This window comes from Chaetomium globosum, genomic scaffold, assembly GCF_000143365.1.
Source record: "Chaetomium globosum CBS 148.51 scaffold_5 genomic scaffold, whole genome shotgun sequence".
Classification (NCBI taxonomy): Eukaryota; Fungi; Ascomycota; class Sordariomycetes; order Sordariales; family Chaetomiaceae; genus Chaetomium; species Chaetomium globosum.
The window spans coordinates 2,687,423-2,707,152 of record NT_165980.1 but is presented as its reverse complement, the minus strand read 5'-3'; the positions used below and the strand labels follow the sequence as shown (position 1 = coordinate 2,707,152).

The 19,730-nt window shown below is 54.6% G+C and overlaps 7 protein-coding genes across 7 annotated transcripts; 6 read left to right on the top strand and 1 right to left on the bottom strand.

The window, feature by feature from the left end:
* Positions 1-608: 608 nt before the first annotated feature.
* CHGG_07721 (uncharacterized protein) lies at positions 609-5,739 on the top strand (the record flags this gene model as incomplete). The annotated part of the gene is made up of 6 exons (XM_001225376.1): positions 609-800; positions 872-3,013; positions 3,106-3,405; positions 3,457-4,456; positions 4,508-4,971; positions 5,173-5,739. The coding sequence occupies 6 exons, from the start codon at positions 609-611 to the stop codon at positions 5,737-5,739; spliced, it is 4,665 nt and encodes a 1,554-aa protein (XP_001225377.1).
* Positions 5,740-7,193: 1,454 nt separating this feature from the next.
* CHGG_07720 (uncharacterized protein) lies at positions 7,194-7,983 on the top strand (the record flags this gene model as incomplete). Its single annotated transcript, XM_001225375.1, has 2 exons — positions 7,194-7,286; positions 7,363-7,983. The coding sequence occupies 2 exons, from the start codon at positions 7,194-7,196 to the stop codon at positions 7,981-7,983; spliced, it is 714 nt and encodes a 237-aa protein (XP_001225376.1).
* A 1,024-nt stretch (positions 7,984-9,007) lies between these two features.
* Positions 9,008-12,020, top strand: CHGG_07719 (uncharacterized protein; the record flags this gene model as incomplete). The annotated part of the gene is made up of 5 exons (XM_001225374.1): positions 9,008-9,163; positions 9,225-9,312; positions 9,371-10,284; positions 10,468-11,199; positions 11,250-12,020. The coding sequence occupies 5 exons, from the start codon at positions 9,008-9,010 to the stop codon at positions 12,018-12,020; spliced, it is 2,661 nt and encodes an 886-aa protein (XP_001225375.1).
* Positions 12,021-12,553: 533 nt separating this feature from the next.
* CHGG_07718 (uncharacterized protein) lies at positions 12,554-13,231 on the bottom strand (the record flags this gene model as incomplete). Its single annotated transcript, XM_001225373.1, has 2 exons — positions 12,554-12,722; positions 13,161-13,231. The coding sequence occupies 2 exons, from the start codon at positions 13,229-13,231 to the stop codon at positions 12,554-12,556; spliced, it is 240 nt and encodes a 79-aa protein (XP_001225374.1).
* Positions 13,232-13,461: 230 nt separating this feature from the next.
* Positions 13,462-14,551, top strand: CHGG_07717 (uncharacterized protein; the record flags this gene model as incomplete). Its single annotated transcript, XM_001225372.1, has 2 exons — positions 13,462-13,808; positions 13,903-14,551. 2 exons carry the CDS (start codon positions 13,462-13,464, stop codon positions 14,549-14,551), a joined length of 996 nt encoding a protein of 331 aa, XP_001225373.1.
* Positions 14,552-15,025: 474 nt separating this feature from the next.
* On the top strand, positions 15,026-15,274 carry CHGG_07716 (uncharacterized protein; the record flags this gene model as incomplete). The annotated part of the gene is made up of 1 exon (XM_001225371.1): positions 15,026-15,274. The coding sequence occupies one exon, from the start codon at positions 15,026-15,028 to the stop codon at positions 15,272-15,274; it is 249 nt and encodes an 82-aa protein (XP_001225372.1).
* A 695-nt stretch (positions 15,275-15,969) lies between these two features.
* Positions 15,970-19,389, top strand: CHGG_07715 (uncharacterized protein; the record flags this gene model as incomplete). Its single annotated transcript, XM_001225370.1, has 3 exons — positions 15,970-16,734; positions 16,791-18,595; positions 18,645-19,389. The coding sequence occupies 3 exons, from the start codon at positions 15,970-15,972 to the stop codon at positions 19,387-19,389; spliced, it is 3,315 nt and encodes a 1,104-aa protein (XP_001225371.1).
* Positions 19,390-19,730: the final 341 nt, after the last annotated feature.

Below are 19,730 nucleotides of genomic sequence, written 5' to 3'. Positions count from 1 at the left end.
TTACACAAGTCCTGTGTATTGATTGCCAAATGCAGCCATTCAACAGCCCAGGTCGGGGTTTGTTGTGGGGTTCTTAGGGTGGTGGGGGCTTTCATCTTAGCGCGACGGGGCGCGTCACCTGCAGGCGCTTGCTCAAGAGCAAGTGGGGCGGCCCGAGCCACCAAGATGCCCCACCACTACTGAGTCTTGGAGACAACCAGAACTCCCAACAACAAAAGGCAGACACAAACCCCACTCCTTCCATACTTTCAAGGTTGCTGTCTTCCCAAAGGGCCTCATCTAAACACCGAAACCTAACTCAAACAAAGATTTCTAGAAAAATGATGGGTTTATCTCGGGAAGTAAAGTCTCACGGCCACTTTTGGGCTGTGCAGTTCATTTAACGGTCCCATTTAAGGGTACCACCTCCGAGGTTACAGTCAAAGCTTCTTCTACACAGGAGTTGGAGTTGAGTAGGTCGTTGAGTCACCTACATATCACCGGACCCACCAGTTCGATCGTCTCAGTCTGAGTCTCGGATTTTGGGACTCTTAACTACCTACCTAGTTAAGGTTCTCAGATACTCTCACTCACTCACCCACTCACTCAGTCAATCACTCAAGGTTGCGATGGCTGCCAAAAAGAAGCCCGCGAAATCACCAAAACAAAATGGAACCGAAAGTTTCCCGGGGCTCAAGAGTCCCGGGACATCTGCATCTCAGATACAATACCACGAGTTGCAGCAAAATGAAGTGATGGTGTTACAAGCCATTTATGGCGAGGATTTCATTGAGCATAGCACTGCCCCTAGTGCGTGGCATGTAAGTTGACTCATGAAATTCCCAAGTCTCATCTCATGCATCTTCGTTCATAATTAACTGTTTAATTCGAGAAATCTGAACCATCCTTCGACATCAGGATCAAAGCTTCGTCGGATGACGAAGTTGCGTTGACACTTGGGGTTGTCCTCGTTGCAACCTACCCAAAGTCTCCTCCTCTGTTGACCATCAAGGATGACAGCGACTTGCGAGAATCGACCAAGTATAAGATCCAAAAGTTCATCGAGACGCGGCCAATAGTTTGGGCTACCGAGGAACAGGAGATGATTGACCGCATCGTCGAGGGCATCCGTGAGATTCTGGAAATCGCTGCCGCCAAAAAAGCCCAGGGGCTGGAACTGCCATCCCTAGAGGAAGAGCGAGCCGCCCACGAAGCTGAGCTGGCGAAGCAAGCCAGGGACGAAAAGGAGCTGGAGGATCGTAAGAAACTCGAAGAGACCAGAGAAGAGGAGCGGGTGTTGGGTGACATGGTCCAGGAAGAGATCAAGCGGCAAAGAAACAAAGCGAAAGAGTCGAGGAAGAAGAACAGGAGTCAACAACTGTCACCTGGCCGTGTTGCAGAGGATCCTGCTGATACCGACGTCGCTCTTGTTCTTGACCAACCGTGCAAGTTGACTGACAGGTCAGGCAACGCACTGTACTTTCAAACAGTCATTGGAAAGGTGGTGTATCGTGAAGGCCCGGTAACCACCGTCTACAAGGTCAAGCCGGTTCTCTCGGCGAAAAATCTACGTCCCAGCCTAGCTTTCAAGCAGGTCGAGCTCAAGTATCATGGGAAAGACTCGGCCCACCTCAAGAAGCAGCTTCAGTCTTTGGAGATGCAATTGGAGTCTCTCAAGAAACTACGCCATCAAAACCTTCTTGAGCTCCTTGATTTCAAAATCGACCGCTCCGTCAGCGAGACGGACTCGTCGTCTCCAGCCGTGTGGACCATCAGTGTCCTGACGCTTCTCAGCGACAAAGGCCCTGTGGATGAACTCTTGAGTCTTGCTGGTCAAATCGACATCAGCAAAGCCAAGATATGGACGACAGACCTGCTAGAAGCGATTGCATTTTTACATAACAACGGAATCGTCCATCAGGACATTCATCCCGGGAACATCCTCCTCTGCAGGGAGCCAGCCGGTGACGTTGTCCCAAAGCTGGCCGATGCCGGTTACCAGAGAGAGCTGCACAACATGTGCACCAAGGTAGCCAGCCTAACCGCCATGCGGACCGCAAAGTCAGCCTATTGGTTCCCGTCCGAGATTGCAGGTGTGTCGAAACCTCAGTACACCCAGAAGACAGATGTCTGGGATTTTGGCATAGTCGTGTTGCAGATGCTCTTCGGCTTAGACGTGCCCGAAAAGTACCACTCTCCGTCAGCCTTGATGGAGTCCCTTTCGCTCTCAGGACCGCTCGAGGAACTGGTGACAAAGTTCTTCAAGTCGGACCCCAAGAAGCGGCCGCGGGCGTTTGAACTGTCCTCAAGCGAATTCTTAGCAACCAATGCCCCTATCCTGGAAGAAGACGATTCCGCTGTTATTGGTGGCTCCATGATCTCTCTCTCCCAGGGATTGCCGCGGAGGTTGCGCCATGATTCGATGAACCGCGGGGCTGTGACTTCGAGATATCTGCAAGATTATGTAGAGGAGGCTCGGCTAGGCAAAGGTGGTTTCGGAGAAGTAGTAAGAGCCCGCAAGATGATTGATGGCCGGCTTTATGCGATCAAGAAGATTACGCAGAGGTCTCAGGAGACACTGTCCGAAATGCTCAAGGAAGTCAGGCTTCTCTCCCAGATGAACCACCCTGCCGTCGTCCGATATTACAACACCTGGCTCGAGGAAATTCCGGACTACTCCGACACGGATGGGGATACAGCAACAGACGGCCCGGGTACTTCGAGGGATACGATATCACGGAGTATTAACATTGAATTTGCCGAGAGCAAAAGCAGAGGCTTGGACTTCATGTCATCGAGCGGCCACCCATACATAGAATTTGGCGATGGCTCAGCGGTTGACGATGATGACGACGACGACGAATATGAGGATGATGAAGACGAAGGGTCATCATCCGATGAGGATACATCGACTTTGAACAGCAAGGTTCCGATGAAAGACCACCTCGTCGTTCCTGGCAAACGTACGAGGAGAGGAAGTTCCCGCCCGTTTCGCACCATCATGTACATTTCTATGGAATACTGCGAGAAGCGAGTAGGTTTTTGTTTTCTTTCTATATCCCTTTATGGCCGAGGCTGATTTCAAGCAAGACCCTTCGCGACTTGATATCTCGCAACCTGTCCAAGGAAAGCCAGGAAATTTGGCGTCTCTTTCGTCAGATTCTCGAAGGCCTTGCTCACATACACAGTCTCAACATTGTCCATCGCGACCTCAAACCCGAGAACGTGTTTATCAGCGCCGGCCCAGATGGCGTTGAAAATGTCAAGATAGGAGATTTTGGCCTGGCCACCAGCGGGCAGCTTGCTATGGACAAGACTGCTTCCAATGCGGATGCCAGCGATATGACTCGGAGCATCGGAACTGCCGTTTACGTTGCACCAGAAGTAAGAACAGGGGGCAGTGGCTCGTACACTGCCAAAGTGGATGTAAGTTCAATGCCCCGGCTGGAAGCAGGATTAATTGCTGATCGCCCCTAGATGTACTCACTCGGCGTCATCTTCTTCGAAATGTCATACCCCCCCATGCTCGGGATGCAGCGTGCTCTGGTCCTTGAGCAAGTCCGGCGGAATCCACCAGCTCTGCCGTCGGATTTCAAACCCACCGACAAGAACCACACCGAAGTCTTGTTGTCTCTTTTGACCCACAATCCGAAAGAGCGACCTTCTAGTATCGAGCTGCTCAAGAGCGGGAAAATGCCAGTCCAGATGGAGAGCGAGGCGATACGGCGCGCCATCGCGGGCATGGCCGACCCGACGTCACCGTATTTCCAAAAGATGCTCGAGACGTTGTTTGCTCGGCAGATCGAACAGGCGAAAGACTACGCGTGGGATATGTCCTCGTCGATCCCCAGTCCCGCAGACCTGATGCGCCGATACATCGTGAAAGAGACCCTGATATCCATCTTCCGGCGGCACGGTGCCGTGGAGGCTCCAACGTCCACGCTTTATCCTCGGTCATCACACTACGGTCAAAACGCCGTGCATTTGCTTGACAAAAACGGCACGGTGCTTCAGCTCCCTTTTGATTTGGTGATGGGACATGCTCGTTCCCTCGCGAGGATTACGAACGGCACAGTGCCGATGCGTTCGTATTCCTTTGGGAACATTTTCCGTGACCGCCATGACGGTGGGCAGCCGGACGTCTATGGAGAGGTCGACTTTGACATTGTCACCACCGACGCCCTGGACCTTGCCTTGAAAGAGGCGGAGGTCATCAAGGTCCTGGACGAGATTGTCACTGCCTTTCCCACCACGTCATCGACCCCGGTCTGCTTCCAGCTTGGCCACTCGGATCTTTTACATCTGATCTTTGAGTTTTGCGGCGTGGAGCCTGGGGCAAGGCATGCTGCTGCCGAGGTTCTCAGCAAACTCAACATTCGGAATTTCACGTGGCCTAAGGTTCGCAGCGAGCTCAGATCGCCTCTGGTAGGGATGTCAGCTACCAGTGTCGATGAGCTACAGAGCTTTGACTTCAGAGGTGAGTACGTCCTTGTGGTGTGGCACAGCCCGGACTCGCTAACTTGACTAGACACCCCCAGCAAGGCCATTTCTAAGTTGAGGGTCCTCTTCGACGGGACCGAATACAGCGAGAAAGTATCGTCCACGCTGGCCCACCTGAGGGAAGTGTATGACTACACCAAGAAATTTGGCTTGAGCGGCAAGGTCTACATCGCACCGCTGAGCAGCATCAACGAGACATTCTTTCGTGGGGGGATTCTCTTTGCTTGCCTATACGACAAAAAGGTCAAGGACGTCTTCGCTGCCGGCGGCCGCTACGACGGCTTGATTAAGGAGCACCGTCCCAAGATCGGGAGCCGGTTCGAAGAGCGTCACGCGGTGGGTTTCAGTCTCAACTGGGAAAAGCAGCTTGCGAAACAAGTCCCCAAGACCACGGGCAAGGCGTTTCTCAAAAAGGCGGTCGACGAGGAAGCCCACGGAATCTTCAGCGCAAAACGGGTGAGCCTCACAACCTCCCTCCCCTCTAATCATGGAGTAAGTGGCTAACGTTAGCAGTGCGATGTCTTGGTCGCCAGCTTCGACCCATCCGTTCTTCGCTCCTCGGGCATTGAACTTCTTCAAACCTTATGGGCGCATGGTATCAGCGCCGAACTTGCCCGTGACGCCCGATCCCCAGAAGATCTGCTCTCGAGCTACCGCGATGAGTCCTATAGCTGGATCATCATCATCAAGCAGGACAATCAGCTCAAGATCAAAACGATGGGCCGCAAAGACGCCTCCGACGCCGACATCTCGGCAAAGGAGCTCCTGAACTGGCTGAAGTCCGAAATCCGTGACCGCGATTCCCGCTCGGGGACGCGACTCCGCACGACTGGCCTACCGCACTCCGACTCCGGCGGCGCGCTCCCGACCACGGCCACGGCAGAGCACGGCCCGCAGGAAGTGCACGTGCTGGTGGCGCAGACCAAGTCCAAGAAGTTCAACCGGCACGCGGTGGTGGAGCAGGCGCACGCGAGCGCGTCGCGGCTGGTGCAGACGTTCCTGGACGGGCCGGTGGCGGCCATCGAGACGTCGGACGCGGTGGTGGACTTGATCCGCGGCACCAGCCTGTCGGACCCGGAGAGCTGGCGGCGCGTCGAGCACGGCGTGGGCACGGCCGAGAAAAAGTACGTGCGCGAGCTCCACGACATGCTCCTCCAGTGGCGCTGGGCTTGGGAGGCCCGCAAGGAGGGCAGCGCCCCCAACGCCTTTGTCTACAACTTCCGCACCGGCAAGTGTGTCTACTACGACCTGGGGGCCTAGGAGGCTTCTACTGCTGCTGCTGCCACGACTGCTTCTGGCGGTGCGGCCGCGGGGGCGGGGTCTGGGTCCGGCTCCGGGTCTGGATCGGGACCGGGGTCGTGGTCGGGATCGAGGAAGAGGGAGAGGCGGTGGTCTATTGGTATTTGAAAATGTTGAGGGGTTCTCTCTTTCTCGGATAATCTCTCTGCTCTGTTGGGGGTGCCGGTTTTTATCTGGTCTTTTTGCTTATCTGGCTATGATACGTGCCTTTCGGGATTACTTTGCTTGGTGGCTCGGTCTGACTCCTGCAGGTGGATGCATGACGGCTTTGCACCGTATTTTGGACGTCATTATTTTGTTGTACTTTTGTCATGATACCCGGGATTCGCTGTTGGGTTAACGGCCCATGGATTCCGTTATTGGTAAGCAAATAATTACTCGATTTGCTCCATGCCACCTAACTACATGCATAATTGCAACAAAGACGATAAAAATGGCTGAGAGGAATGATGATTGCTCAGGCCGCAGATGATCGGGCTGTCGGGAATTTGAGGCTTCTTTCGCCACCGACACACATTTTGGGAGGCGATTGGGTGCCTCACCCACTGCAGCTGTTGGTCGGTTTGCAACAGACCATGTCCGATCAGGGCGCTGCACTGGGCTGTTTAGGTCCTACCTAGCCTGCTCGCTTTCGACGGTGGCGTGGTGAGGTTGAAAGTGTTGTGAAAATGTAAAGATAAGTAGTGTAATTTTTTCGGGTTTTTGCAACAACCCACCTGATCCGGGCTTCGAATTTCTGTCAATACCTATCCTAAGTGCATCATCATCCTCGGCTTTGATGAGGCCGCTGAAGGACTTTGTGACGCAAGGCCACTCAGAGCCCTGCTTTATTTTTTATGGGTCGGCTGAGGTCACTTGAGACTTGTGGCGGGGCATTTGTTTGAGACTGATCACTGGCTTCCAAGGCGGTGGCCTGCGGTGGGGGGGTTCTCTGGCTGGCTCGGCAGCTCCGCGACTTCCCCTGATAAGGAATGCCTGGCGGCGGGTGACTCTTTGCTTGTCACCGCCAGGCGCATGGATCGGCAAGGTCCTCAATAGGTACCTAATAATAAATAGTCAGCCTCGGCGCCAACTCCTCCCTTTCTGTTTCTATTGTTTCCCCTGTTTTCCTCACTGTATTCTGCGTTTCACAATAACTTCGGTAGAGTTCTAAAGAGGAGTGTGGTTTGTTAATTCACTTCTATTTTTCACCTGCCTGTACACAAACACGATCTATTCAACACCCCCCAGCCGATTGCTGTGTAGTCCCTCCGACAAGCCGACCGACTTCGCCTTTTCTCCATACATCGAGAAGAAGGTTCCGCCCCTCGTCACTCGTTGTTCACCCCTAGTGGCACTTTCTGTTCCATACCCCCGAACCCGACTGCGTGCCTCTGTTTCCACAACGATAGCCCCCGTCGCCGCCAACCGTCGCCATGTCTCGTACAGCAGCGCCGACCGGCGCGAAGACGCGCCTGATGAGCGAGATGAAGGCACTGCGGAAGGAGACTTGGATTCACTTCCACGATGTAGGTTCCGACCCAGCCCCTCAACTTCTACCCGACCTGCCGTCAAACCTCATCGCTAACAGCATCGCTCGGGCAGGATGACGATCAGGACAGCAACATCCTTAAGTGGCATTTCGCCCTCATGGTCATCAACTCCGATAGCCCGTTCAACGGCGGCTACTTCAAGGCCGAAATGACCTTCACCGACGAGTACCCGTACCAACCGCCCAAGTTCCGCTTCCTGATTCCTATTACCCACCCCAACATCTATCCCGATGGCCAGCTCTGCATCTCGATCCTGCACAAGCCCGGGGAGGATATTACATCTGGCGAAGAGGCGAGCGAGAGGTGGTCCCCGCTCCAAGGCGCCGAGAGCGTGCTCCGCTCCGTCCTGCTGCTACTCGACGACCCCGAGATCAACTCCCCCGCCAATGTCGACGCCGGCGTCATGTACCGCGACCGTCGGGGCGAGTACCTCGAGAAGGCCACTGAAACTGCTGCACGTTCCAAGAAGGATGTTCCTGCCGACTTTGAGATGCCCACGAGCTTCGTTGAAGCGCCGCCGCCGAAGCAGGACGACGATGCCGATTTCTGGGCCGGAAGCTCGGACGAAGAGTTCGATTTTGGAGGAAGCGATACGGGTGATGAGGATGAGATGGACTTCGACGATGATGAAGGGGAGGGCGAGGGAAGCGACGAGGACGAGGACGACAAGTAAAGAACGCGATGGCTTGGGCACGACACCCAACTCCATCTTCTGATGTCCAGCTCTCCCTCGTCTGATGTCATTTTCCTTTATTTTCACCGGTCACGGTACATTATAACCTGCATAGCGTTGGTGAACACCACAAAGGGGCGTTCTACGGTCTACGACCATGGGAAGGGGGATTTAGTTGTATTTACGCACACCCATCCACTGAGGTGCGCTTATACCATGGAGTCTACTGGATTTGCGGTGGGCCGGCGTGGTATTTGCTTTGGGAAAGGGTAAATGTGGTACGGGTTAATCAGACTGTTTTTCTCAAGCACCCACGCAAATTTTGCAACACAAAAGTATGAGGATATGATTCGGTGGCTTGAATTTCCCAGTTCTGGGAGGTGAACTGGCTCGACAGCGGGCAACCTGAACCCCTGGAGCCAAACGCTTTACAGTATGCCTGTGAATGACCTAATTTCATCGGGTAACGATTGGCACAGTCCGTGCGCTGCCGCTGCCGCCGGCCCCTCTGTGCCCCTCCTACGCCAAGACCTGGACACCGGAGCTTCCTTGTAACTGTCGACCAACGGACGCCGGGGCGCAAGGTAAAGGAAAAGGAAGGTACAATTCAAGACAAACCATTGTCGAAGTCAAACTCCAACAACAGCGCAAACTTAGGTACGTACTCATGCAGCTAGCAACCATAAAACCAGCCATATGTGTTGATGACCCCGAGTTCCATTTCTGGCACAACCAATAAACAGAGTCGTTTTATTTTATCCGCATGTTGGAGCACCACAGTACCGGTTATCCAACCCATAACCTAACCAGGGAGGGAGTGAGTTAACGATCCCGCAGCAGCTCCCAGCCCAAGAACGGGGCTAAGATCCAGAGCTCCCCCACCATTGTGACGGTTGTCCGCCGCCGACGCCCACCAACCCCCGCCAACCCAGTCCGCTCTCCCAGATGACATCTCGATAGCTCTGGACAAGCCGACTTTCACATCCTCTAACGGCGAAGCCATCGCTGGAGTGGGAAAACGAGGATGGCCTTCAGCCAGGTAGTGGTCTCGGAAGACCAGGTGAGGATGGTGGCAACGGTTACCAACTTTAACGACTTCTCCATGATCTCGACCGCGCTGCGGGGCAATCATGGCAACGCTGAAACGGTCGTCAACGAGATTCTCGATGACTGTGAGAAGGTCAGTTGGTGCTTTTCTTGGGTTTGCGCGCACAGCGCCGTGGTTGCTGACGTTGGCGTAGTTCAAACGCAAGTACGGCTGGGACGAGATCGCGTTTTCCTCCGGCCGCGAAGGCGAGGATCCTTCGACCACTAGACCAAACTACGAAGGTGATTCTATTCTCTGCGGGAGATTCCGTGTTCCATGTGCTGACGAAGTTCTGTTCAGCCTTTGGGATCAACACGCAACCCCCCGTCATCTACGGAACCGAGCCGAATAACTACTATGGCGCGCCCTCGCGGCCCCCATCGAGAGCGAATAATAGATCGCCTATGAGTCGTATCGCCGATATCGCTACCGGAGAGTACACCACGGCTACCCCGAGCAACCGCCAGGAAGAGGAGGACCAACTTCAACGAGCCATCAATGAATCCTTAACGGTCTCGGGCATTCAAACTCCACACGCATTCCCACCGCCCCCTCCTCCGACGCAGCAGCAGTCAGGCGTCATTACCAACCACGGGGAGTCCTCGGTGCATTTCGGTCCTGCCAATCGCCCGGACTACGATCCAGACGAATGGGCCATGGTGCCCGTGAAGGGGCAGGAGAACGACCCAGATCCGACCCTTCGAGTTCGGAAGGATAAGATGCCGGTCTTACTGCGATGCCGTAAGGATCGAGACTGGGACCAGCATCGTGTCGGGGCCCTCTTGATGATATTCAGTCAAATTCCTGCAGTTCGCAACGTATTACTCGAGAGTAGTGTGGTTCCCAGCTACGGCTACGGCAATAAGAGCGACTGGTGGCAAGGTGGATCGATATACGCACCCGGCCGACCGAATCCCGACGGATGGATGGACGACCCTGCCATATCTTGGTCCAACGAACTCCATCGCCTGATAGCCTTCCTTGAGCTAACAGAACGCGCATACGGGACAGCCGACAACCTTATCCGCGCCAGGCACCCGGACGCACAGGAGACTGGCGATGCAGAGAAGGACTTCTTCCAGAACTTTGCCGAATTCGAGGCGGGCGAGGGTAACCGCGGGAAGAGGGAAACACTCATCTCCTCGGTAGAGATTGTCGCTCTCGACGATTTCACCCACCAGGGTGGGGATCGCTTCGGCCTCCTCGACCTCCAGGTCAGCAAAGACACACATCCCATGCATAAGAATCTCTACCATGTGTTAGATTGGCTTTTCTTTGCCGATCTAAGATTGGCAAGGGAAGATCTAGGTTCAACGCGGATGGCCTGGATCAGCCAGGCCTCAGAGATTTTCACCTGTCGTTTCCAGAAAGATGAGAATTTACCTGTGCCGCTAGAGGTACCCGAAACTTTCTACCTCGACCGGTACTTGAAAAGTAATGGGGAAAAGCTCCAGGAGTTGCAGGTGGAGATGGTTGCTTTGCTCAAGGCGTACGAGGCCAATATTGAGAAAGAAGAGGAGCTTATAAAATGGGTCAACCGCGAAACGAACAAGGCCTATGACCGCAGAGTTCTCATCAAAGAAGCGGTGAACCGATATCAGCAGAAGTTAACAAGAATCAAGCGCCGCGCCTTTTGGAGGACGCATGAGCAGACCCCATTCGAGGGTGAGGGCGAGTACTACTTGCAGGATCACGCAGGCGAACCGAGTCTGCTACCTGAAGAGTCTGAGGCGGTTACCTACTACGAGGCCAAGCTACGGGAGCTCGAGGATAGGTTGGCGGATATCCAGAGTTTCATCAACGGTAATTGGGAACCAGACCCGAGAGCTAGTGCGCAATCACTAATGTCAACCGTTCCAGAGGTCATCCTGCCGGAGAGGGAGGCAATTCATGAGGTTAATCGTAAAATGTCCTCGCTTCTGACAGTACCTTCCACCGATGAGAAGTGGAACCCCACACACAAGTACACGCTTTGTGGCGTAGTCAATGACCCAAATACCGTTTACCAACGGATGCATGTCCCGGCCAGCGAAGCCGGGGCCGAGTCCGCTGACGATGCTCCTGTGGTCGGAGAGAAGAGCTGGTGGAAGACGTCCCTCAAAATGGCGGACAACACAGTCGAGCACACAGTGAGTATGGCCTCTCGTTTACTGTTAGCTGTTACTGACTCCTTTCGTAGCAAGTGACCTACGAAACAGTTATGCGCGAGACCTGTTCGGTTGGGTGCAAGCCTATCCTCGTGTACGCGACAGACAAGGCCTTGGAGCAAGACAACCTACCGCTGCCGGACGCGCTCAAAAGTTTCGTTCGGCTTGACAACCGGTTCTTCAAGCAGGAGCTGCTACAATCAAATCGGCCTGGCCATAAGCGGAGCGCTGGCGTTGGCGACGGCTCGCAGTCGAAGCGGCTACAGCGGTCGGCTAGTATCGATTCAATGGACACTAATCACGCGTCGGCGGGAGATTTCGACGACGATATGCGCGACGCCCCGTTCGACGCCCCGTTCGACAATGACTCGGTATTCGAGGCTACCGCCGGCGGCGACGTAACTCCCAACAGGGTTGCCAGAACCACGCAAGATACGGCCATTCCAGACCTCGTCGATACTACCAACGAGACCCCTGGGTTAACGGCAACGATGACATCACCACCCTCATATGAGAATTACATTGAGATGGAAATGGGCGTCTCACCGGCGCTCGAGCAGGTGTCGTTGCAGGACCCTAATAACACTAGCCCGCTTAAGGCGTTGGAGATGCAGGAACGGCCGAACGCGCAGTTACTCACACGGCTGGGCAGCAATGGCAATAACAGTGGCGGTGCTACTACTGCTAATGGCAGCGCGGGCAGTGGCCCGGCACAAGCTACGACGAGAGACGAAGAGGAGCCGTTGATTGACCTGAGTGATCCCCAAGATACCGGCCCCGAGGCGCAGGTGAAGAGTATTTAGGAAACGGCCTCGCCAATAGGAGAGTTCTTCTCTGATGCGCCCCTTGGTTCGAATTACCATCAGGTTCCCAGAGGCCCATCGCCAGAGAGGATGTGTCTGGACGATAAAGTGGCTTCGGACAATGAAGAGGACACGAGCAACAAGAGGGATGCAGATAAAGAGAATGCGAGGAGCAAGGATGACCTAGACAACAACGAGCAGGCAGACAGCAACGAGATCGCGATCAAGACAGAAGCTGCGAGGAAGGTCGCAAAGGGAAAGCGAGGTACCCGAACGAAGAAGGGCTGCTCGATGAGCGAGAATAGACCGAGACGCAAGTCGGAACGGTTACTTTACAAAAAGCTGGCTCGTTGAGAGTGCTGGGTGCTCGTTGGGTTGGAGACTGGGCTGTGCCGGATTCGTTGCATTCCATTCAAGCAGACTTAAATTTAGGGGCTAGGCGTGTCGGGGGTACGGTTGGTGCTGGGGATACACAATACCTGTCTTGACCGAGCATGACACAGCGATTTATTATTTTTGGTGGAATTTGTAGGCTAGTACTTGGGAGGAGCTGAGGGTTTTCGCATCGCGTCAGGAGGAGCACTGGCATACGGGGACGCATGGGCGGATGATACCCCCTGAGTATAATTCATGGGAGCACGTTCGACTTGGATTCTCCCGTCGATGCCGACCATCGGCATGTACGTTGGTAAACTCGCCACACTAGGGTGTGTGTGAGGGATGGTTATGTACCACCAACAACACCAGCTTCGAAATTCCTTTCTACCAAGCCATCAGCCCAAGCAGGGAACAGTCCAGCGCCGATAGCTTTGGTTGAACAAATATGAAGCAACCGATACATCGCCAGCCCCTTCCCCATCCCCCCATCACATTCGCGCCACGAAGCTCGTGGGCCAAAGCAAGGAAATAACAGCTTAGGTAGTTGAAAGGAATAGAGGTCGAAAACTATTCTCTATAATTACAACTTCCATAAATGGACTAGACTTTCGCCAATCACACAGTGTAAATATTCTAGGAAACAGTGTGCGGGGCAGCTTCGAACGTGGCGGGGCGGACAGCAGGGCGGGGGGAACTGGAGCTTCCCTCTCACTGAAACCTGCCTACCATTCAACCCCAACCATCATCATATCAGGTACATACCCGAGCTTCGGGGGGTAGAGCCCACTTCGAGACCGACTGACCGGTTGAGACTCCTCCACACCGTTCTTCATTTCGACACTGAAAGATCAAGGCGCGAAGTGAGGGAAGAAACGGCCGCACCACCCCCGAAGACCAGCCCCGACAAAAACACCAGCATCCCCATCACCAACTATCCGCCCTCTCCCACTTGACCCGACCTCTCGACCTGACTCGACCTGATCAAAACCCCCCCCCATCCCCCCACTCGCAGACAGCCGACGAGAGAGAGACCTCTTCTCCTCCCCCCCCCAAGAAGAACAAAATGGCGTCCAAGATCGAAAAGATCATCGCGCGGCTGCAGAAGCGCATCGCGGAGGGGGCCTTCGAGGAGCAGTACGAGGCGGCACAGGAGACGCGGCTGGTGGCGGCGCGCTACACGAAGCAGGCCAACTGGCCGGCGGCCGTCGACATCCTCTCCAACGTGTCGCAGGCGCTGCTGCGCGCGGGCCAGGGCGGCAGCGGCGGGGACTTGGCTATCCTGCTGGTGGATGTGTATCGCCAGGCGGCGCAGAAGCCGGATGGTGCGTCGCGTGGCAAGCTGTTGACGTGCTTGAGGCTGTTTGAGAGGGAGGAGCCGACGAGGAAGAAGTTTATTAAGGAGATGATTGAGTGGGTTTCCATGTTCTTTTATTTATTTTTGGAGGGGGATGCGGTAGTTTATGGTTTGGGGGTTTGCGGGTGGCTGACTAGACACACGATACAGGTGGTCCAAAAAGTTCGGCGAGTTTCCGGCCGGCGACCCGGAGCTACACCACGTGGTTGGCGCGCTCTTCGCCGAGGAGCATGAGGCCGAGGAGGCGGAGCGGCACCTAATACTCGGAACCAAGGAGTCGGCCGAAGTGCTCAGCCGGATGGAGTACGACTGGTACAAGGAGGACGAGTCCCACACGGCACCCCTCTACTGCGCCCGCGCCGTCCTGCCATATCTGCTCGTCGCCAACGTCCGCGCCGCCAATGCTTCATACCGTACCTTCGTTAGCGCCCTGGCGGCCGATAACAAAGGGCTTGCGGTGCAGGACGTAAGCTCGCAAGGTTCCGACGTTCGCATCTTCCCCAGCCTGCCGCTACTCAACTTCCTTGGGTTGCTCCTCCTAGCAGTGCAAAAGGGCACGCCCGACTTATTCCGGCAGCTGAAGACAAAGTACGGACCAAACATCAATGAGCTGGGTGACACTTGGGATACGGCGCTGGAGATGATTGCCGAAATGTACTTTGGCATCCAGCGGCCGAGGCAAAGCAACCCACTGTTTGATATGATGGGCAGCTTGTTCGGAGGCGGCGCGCCCGGTGGCGGGCAAAGTAGGCCAGCGGCTCGCCGGGTAGAGGCACCTGCTGCTGAGGGGCTGGATTAATCAGCTGCGGTTCCTAGGGCTGGGCTGGGAATTCGGGTCATATGCGGGATGAGCTACGAAGCTTCATGAATAGACACAACCTGTTACTAGTGCTGTTACCGCCGCGCTCCCGGCTCGTACAACCAATTATCTTCTTCTAGCGCCGCGACTTTGGCTCTCAAGCTTGCTTTGACGGCCTCGAGGAGCTCTATAGTCGGTGCGGAATCGTTGGTCTTAGTCAGAGGGACACCAGGTGAGATATGTCTAGCAGCGCAGGTGCTGCTAGTAGACGGGAAGGAGGTAGGGTCCTTGCCTTCAGGTTGTGCGGGCACGCTGTGCTGGTCAATCTGGTGCTGCTTCACCGCCTCGGCCAGGCGCTCCCTTTCCAGCTCACTCTCGTGTCGCGCCTCCAGCGCCTCCATGTCCTCGGGGTCGTCGATAATCGGCGTGGGCGGGTCGCCAAGCTCGATCTCGCCGTTGTGGTCGCGCACCACGATGTCGTCCTGCGGGAAGGAGGTCTCGGCCTGCGGCGGCTGGAATTGGCCGTTGTGTTGGTGTTCCTTGTGCACGTCGGCGTCGAGGTGCAGCTCCTCGGATGCTGGCGAAGCCGCTGGCGCTCGGCGCGTCAGCTGGCTCTGGAAGAGGTTGCGGCGCACGCTCGCAGCGGACGGTACCCCGCTGCGTACTTTGGATACGCCCGACGCGAGGGTCCGGGAGGAGGGCGCGTGTCTGTCTGCCATCTGATTGAGTAGTAGCGAGGGTGTATTTCTGTAGGATCTAATTTGTAGGGTTGTGGTGGGCAAACGTTGAACTAAAGTTGAGGTCTAGCATCATGCACTGCTGTTGTACATGTCAGGGCGGGCGGCCAACCAAGAGGTACCTCAACAACCGTTGTTGGCGGGGTAAATCGCATCAAGGGTTAGGGTAAAGTAGTGTTTCCCTTGCTTTCACGATGTGCAAAAGTGAGTAAGAAGTGTGAACCATATAATGAAGATTAACACAAAGTGCATTTACAAGTAACCCATAATGTTGATATGGTGTGAGGGTGTTCTCTGAAGTTTTTCCTATGTGTTTTATCTGAAGTATAGTTTTTCCTATGTGTTTTATCTGAAGTATAATGAGGTACTCAACTAGAATGCCCCATCATGGCAAGACTGTAAGTGCGCGCCGCAGCCCATTAAATCAGTCGCGTCAGGAAGTGGGGCTCGTCACGTAACAAGGGCAGGAGCGCGTCTCCGAGTCCCCAAGGGTGGATTTCGCGTTATCACTTGCACCGGCTCAGCTGTCCTTCTTTTTGGAAACTCCAACTCCAAGAACCGTCGCACGATGAAATCACGCAACACCCGTTCATGATTTGGCGGATTTATCACACAAAGGTTCTACTTCGATACCCCCGACCTACTCCTATAACACGAACCCGGTTTTCCATCAGCCCCGAGATGCCGTCGGCAACACTCCCCAAGAAGAGGGTGTTTGGTGAAGCCTCGAGCGCCCGTCGAAACATTGTCTCCACTCCCGTATCCTCGAAGAAGCGCCGTCTAGAGGATCCTCCCTCCTCCCCTGCTGTCCGATTCAACAGTTCACAGAATGACGGAAAGGGCAAGCTGGCCTCGAGCCAGCAGAAAAGCACCTTTGAGACCGAGGTGCTCGAGCGCATGAGCCAAGATATCTCGGATCTCAAGCAGAACAACACAGAGAAGGATCAGATTTGGAGTCGTCCACCAATTCCCGAGGACTACGACCCAGAGAAGGACAGTCTTTGTTTCCAGGCCATCGAAGCCGAGGAGGGCACACTTGGGGGCGGCCAGGCAACCGTGAAGCTCTTTGGTGTTACCGAGAACGGCAACTCTGTGCTGCTGCATGTAAAAGGCTTCAAGCACTATCTATATGTCGCTGCCCCTATCTCCTTTACCCCCGAAGACTGCCCCAAATTCAAGGCCTACCTGGAGACACAGCTAGCCATCAGCCACCAAGCCATCGATTCTGTCACCCTGACCATGCGGGAAAACATTTACGGCTTTCAGGGGAATGTCCAAAATCCCTTCATCAAGGTCACCGTCACCGACCCGAAGCTTATCAACAAAGTCCGCACGTTGATCGAGAGCGGCAATGCCAATTGGAAGGGCATGTGGAAGAGCGTGGACGGGTCCATCATGACCTATGACAATATTCAGTACCTGCTTCGGTTCATGGTTGACTGCTCGGTATGTGGAATCTAATGACAGCAGGGGAAAGAACGTGAAGCTAACGTCGGATCCAGATTGCCGGTATGGCTTGGGTCGAGGCACCGGCTGGCAAATACATACCCATGACCAACACACAGTCCAACTGCCAGTTTGAAGCCGAGATCAGCTATAAAGATTTGATCTCACACAAGCCCGTTGGCGAGTGGTCCAAGATGGCGCCCCTGAGGATCCTCTCTTTCGATATCGAATGCGCCGGCCGGAAAGGCATCTTCCCCGAGGCCCACACCGACTCCGTCATTCAAATCGCGAACGTCGTGACCAAATACGGAGACAAGAAACCATTCGTCCGAAACGTCTTCTGTCTGGACACCACGAGCCCAATTGTGGCCACTCAGGTCATGTCTTTCGACACGGAGGACCAGATGCTATCGGCATGGAGGAACTTCCTCATGGAAGTGGACCCCGATATCATCACCGGCTACAACATTGCCAACTTCGATTTCCCCTACCTTATCGACCGGGCCAAACACCTCAAAGTCCGTGATTTTGACTATTGGTCCCGTACACGTGTCAGGTCGTACTCAAAAGAGTCCAACTTCTCCAGCAAGCAGATGGGCAACCGTGACACCAAGGTTACCAACATCAGCGGACGGCTTCAGCTCGATCTTCTGCAGCTAATCCAGCGCGACCACCAGCTTCGAAGCTACACGCTGAATTCGGTCTCGTCTCATTTCCTGGGCGAGCAAAAGGAAGACGTCCACCACTCCATGATCACGGAACTTTTCGAAGGCACACCAGAATCGAGGCGCAGGCTGGCGCTGTACTGCCTCAAGGATGCCTACCTCCCCCAGAGGCTGATGGAGAAGCTGTCTTGTCTCGAAAACTACACCGAAATGGCAAGAGTCACGGGTGTGCCCTTCAACTTCCTTCTTGCGCGCGGCCAACAAGTGAAATTCTTGAGTCAGCTCTGCCGCAAAGCCCTGGAGCAAAAGCTGGTCATCCCCAACATGACGACAGAGTCATCGGAAGAACAATATGAAGGCGCCACCGTCATCGATCCCATCAAGAACTACTACGATGTCCCCATTGCCACACTGGATTTTGCCTCCCTGTACCCCAGTATCATGCAGGCCCATAACCTCTGCTACACGACCCTCATCAAGAAGAAGGATATTGAGAGATGGAACCTGAAGAAGGACGAGGACTACATCGTGACCCCGAGCGGGGACATGTTCGTCACCTCCAAGCAGAGGAAAGGCCTGCTCGCTCAGATTCTGGAGGAGTTGCTTTCCGCCAGAAAACAGGCGAAGAGGGAACTGGCTGCGGAGACAGACCCTTTCAAGAAGGCCGTGTTGAACGGTCGGCAACTGGCCTTGAAGATCAGCGCCAACTCCGTCTATGGCCTGACAGGTGCGACGAACGGCAAGCTTCCCTGCTTGGAGATTGCCAGCAGCACAACTAGCTTTGGCCGTCAGATGATTGAAAGGACCAAGCAGGAGGTGGAAAACAGGTATAATATTGCCAACGGCTACTCCCACGACGCCCAGGTCATCTACGGTGATACCGATTCCGTCATGGTGAAGTTCGGGACCACCGATTTGGCTGAAGCAATGAGGCTTGGCGAGGATGCCTCCCAGTTCGTCTCGAGCAAGTTTGTTAAACCCATCAAACTGGAGTTCGAAAAGGTCTACTTCCCCTACCTTCTCATCAACAAGAAGCGCTACGCAGGACTCTATTGGACGAAGCCGGAGAAGCATGACAAGATGGATACCAAGGGTATCGAAACCGTCCGTCGTGACAACTGTCTGCTGGTACAGACCGTCATCGAGAAAGTTTTGAGGATGATTCTCATCGACCGAGATGTCATGGGTGCTCAAGAGTATGTCACCCACTTGCCCTATCCCAATTCCCTTGCTAACCCGCCACAGATACGTCAAGGACACCATCGCGGACCTTCTGCAAAACAAGATTGACATGTCCAAGCTGGTCATCACCAAAGCCCTGACGAAGGATGACTACGCGGCAAAACAAGCCCACGTCGAACTAGCCCAGAGGATGAGGAAACGTGATCCTGGATCAGCCCCTGGGCTTGGTGACCGAGTGGCCTACGTCATGGTCAAGGGCGCGGCAGGCTCAAAGAACTTTGAGCGCTCCGAGGACCCCATGTACGTGCTCGAGCACAATGTCCCGATCGACACCAAGTACTATTTGGACAACCAGCTGGCTAAGCCGCTGGGTCGCATCTTTGAGCCCATCCTCGGTAGCGAGGCCAAGGCCAAGTCACTCCTCTCGGGCGCGCACACGAGAGCCATCTCGGTCGCCGCGCCGACCGTCGGCGGTCTGATGAAGTTCGCCAAGAAAACGCAGACCTGCATGGGTTGCAAGAAGCCGCTCACGGGCAAAGAGGAGAGCCAGGGTGCCGTGTGTGCCGATGATGCGCCGCGCGTCGGTGAGCTCTACAAGAAGACGCTAGACAAGGCGTCGGATCTGGAGGTGAGGTTCAGCCGCCTGTGGACGCAATGCCAGCGCTGCCAGGGCAGCATGCACTGCGAGGTCATCTGCAGCAGCAAGGACTGCCCCATCTTCTACATGCGCATGAAAGCCAAGAAAGATTTGGAGGATGCCAATAAGGAGCTGGGGAGGTTTGATTTCGATAAGGCTGCGATGTGGTAAGGGGGTGGTTGGGGCAGGCTGGACCAAAGACTGTGATTCATGTGTATATTTGAGGACGCAATGGTGTTGGGGGCATAATGGCATTATATTGGGGCTTCTAACGATTGGGATTGTATTGGTATTTCGCGATAATGAAACTTGCCATGATTAATATTGAATGATACTTCATTGTGATATGATGGTGTAACTCTTGCTGTCATTTAAGTGATTTGAAGCGGCATCATCTGAAAGATAGGGAGATGAATCCGCATTTCAGCCGATAATGTATTTATGTACAATAACAAGTGGTTCTGTTGACGAAGTTGGGTGTTCTCGTATAATGATAACCTGGACCGGCCAAT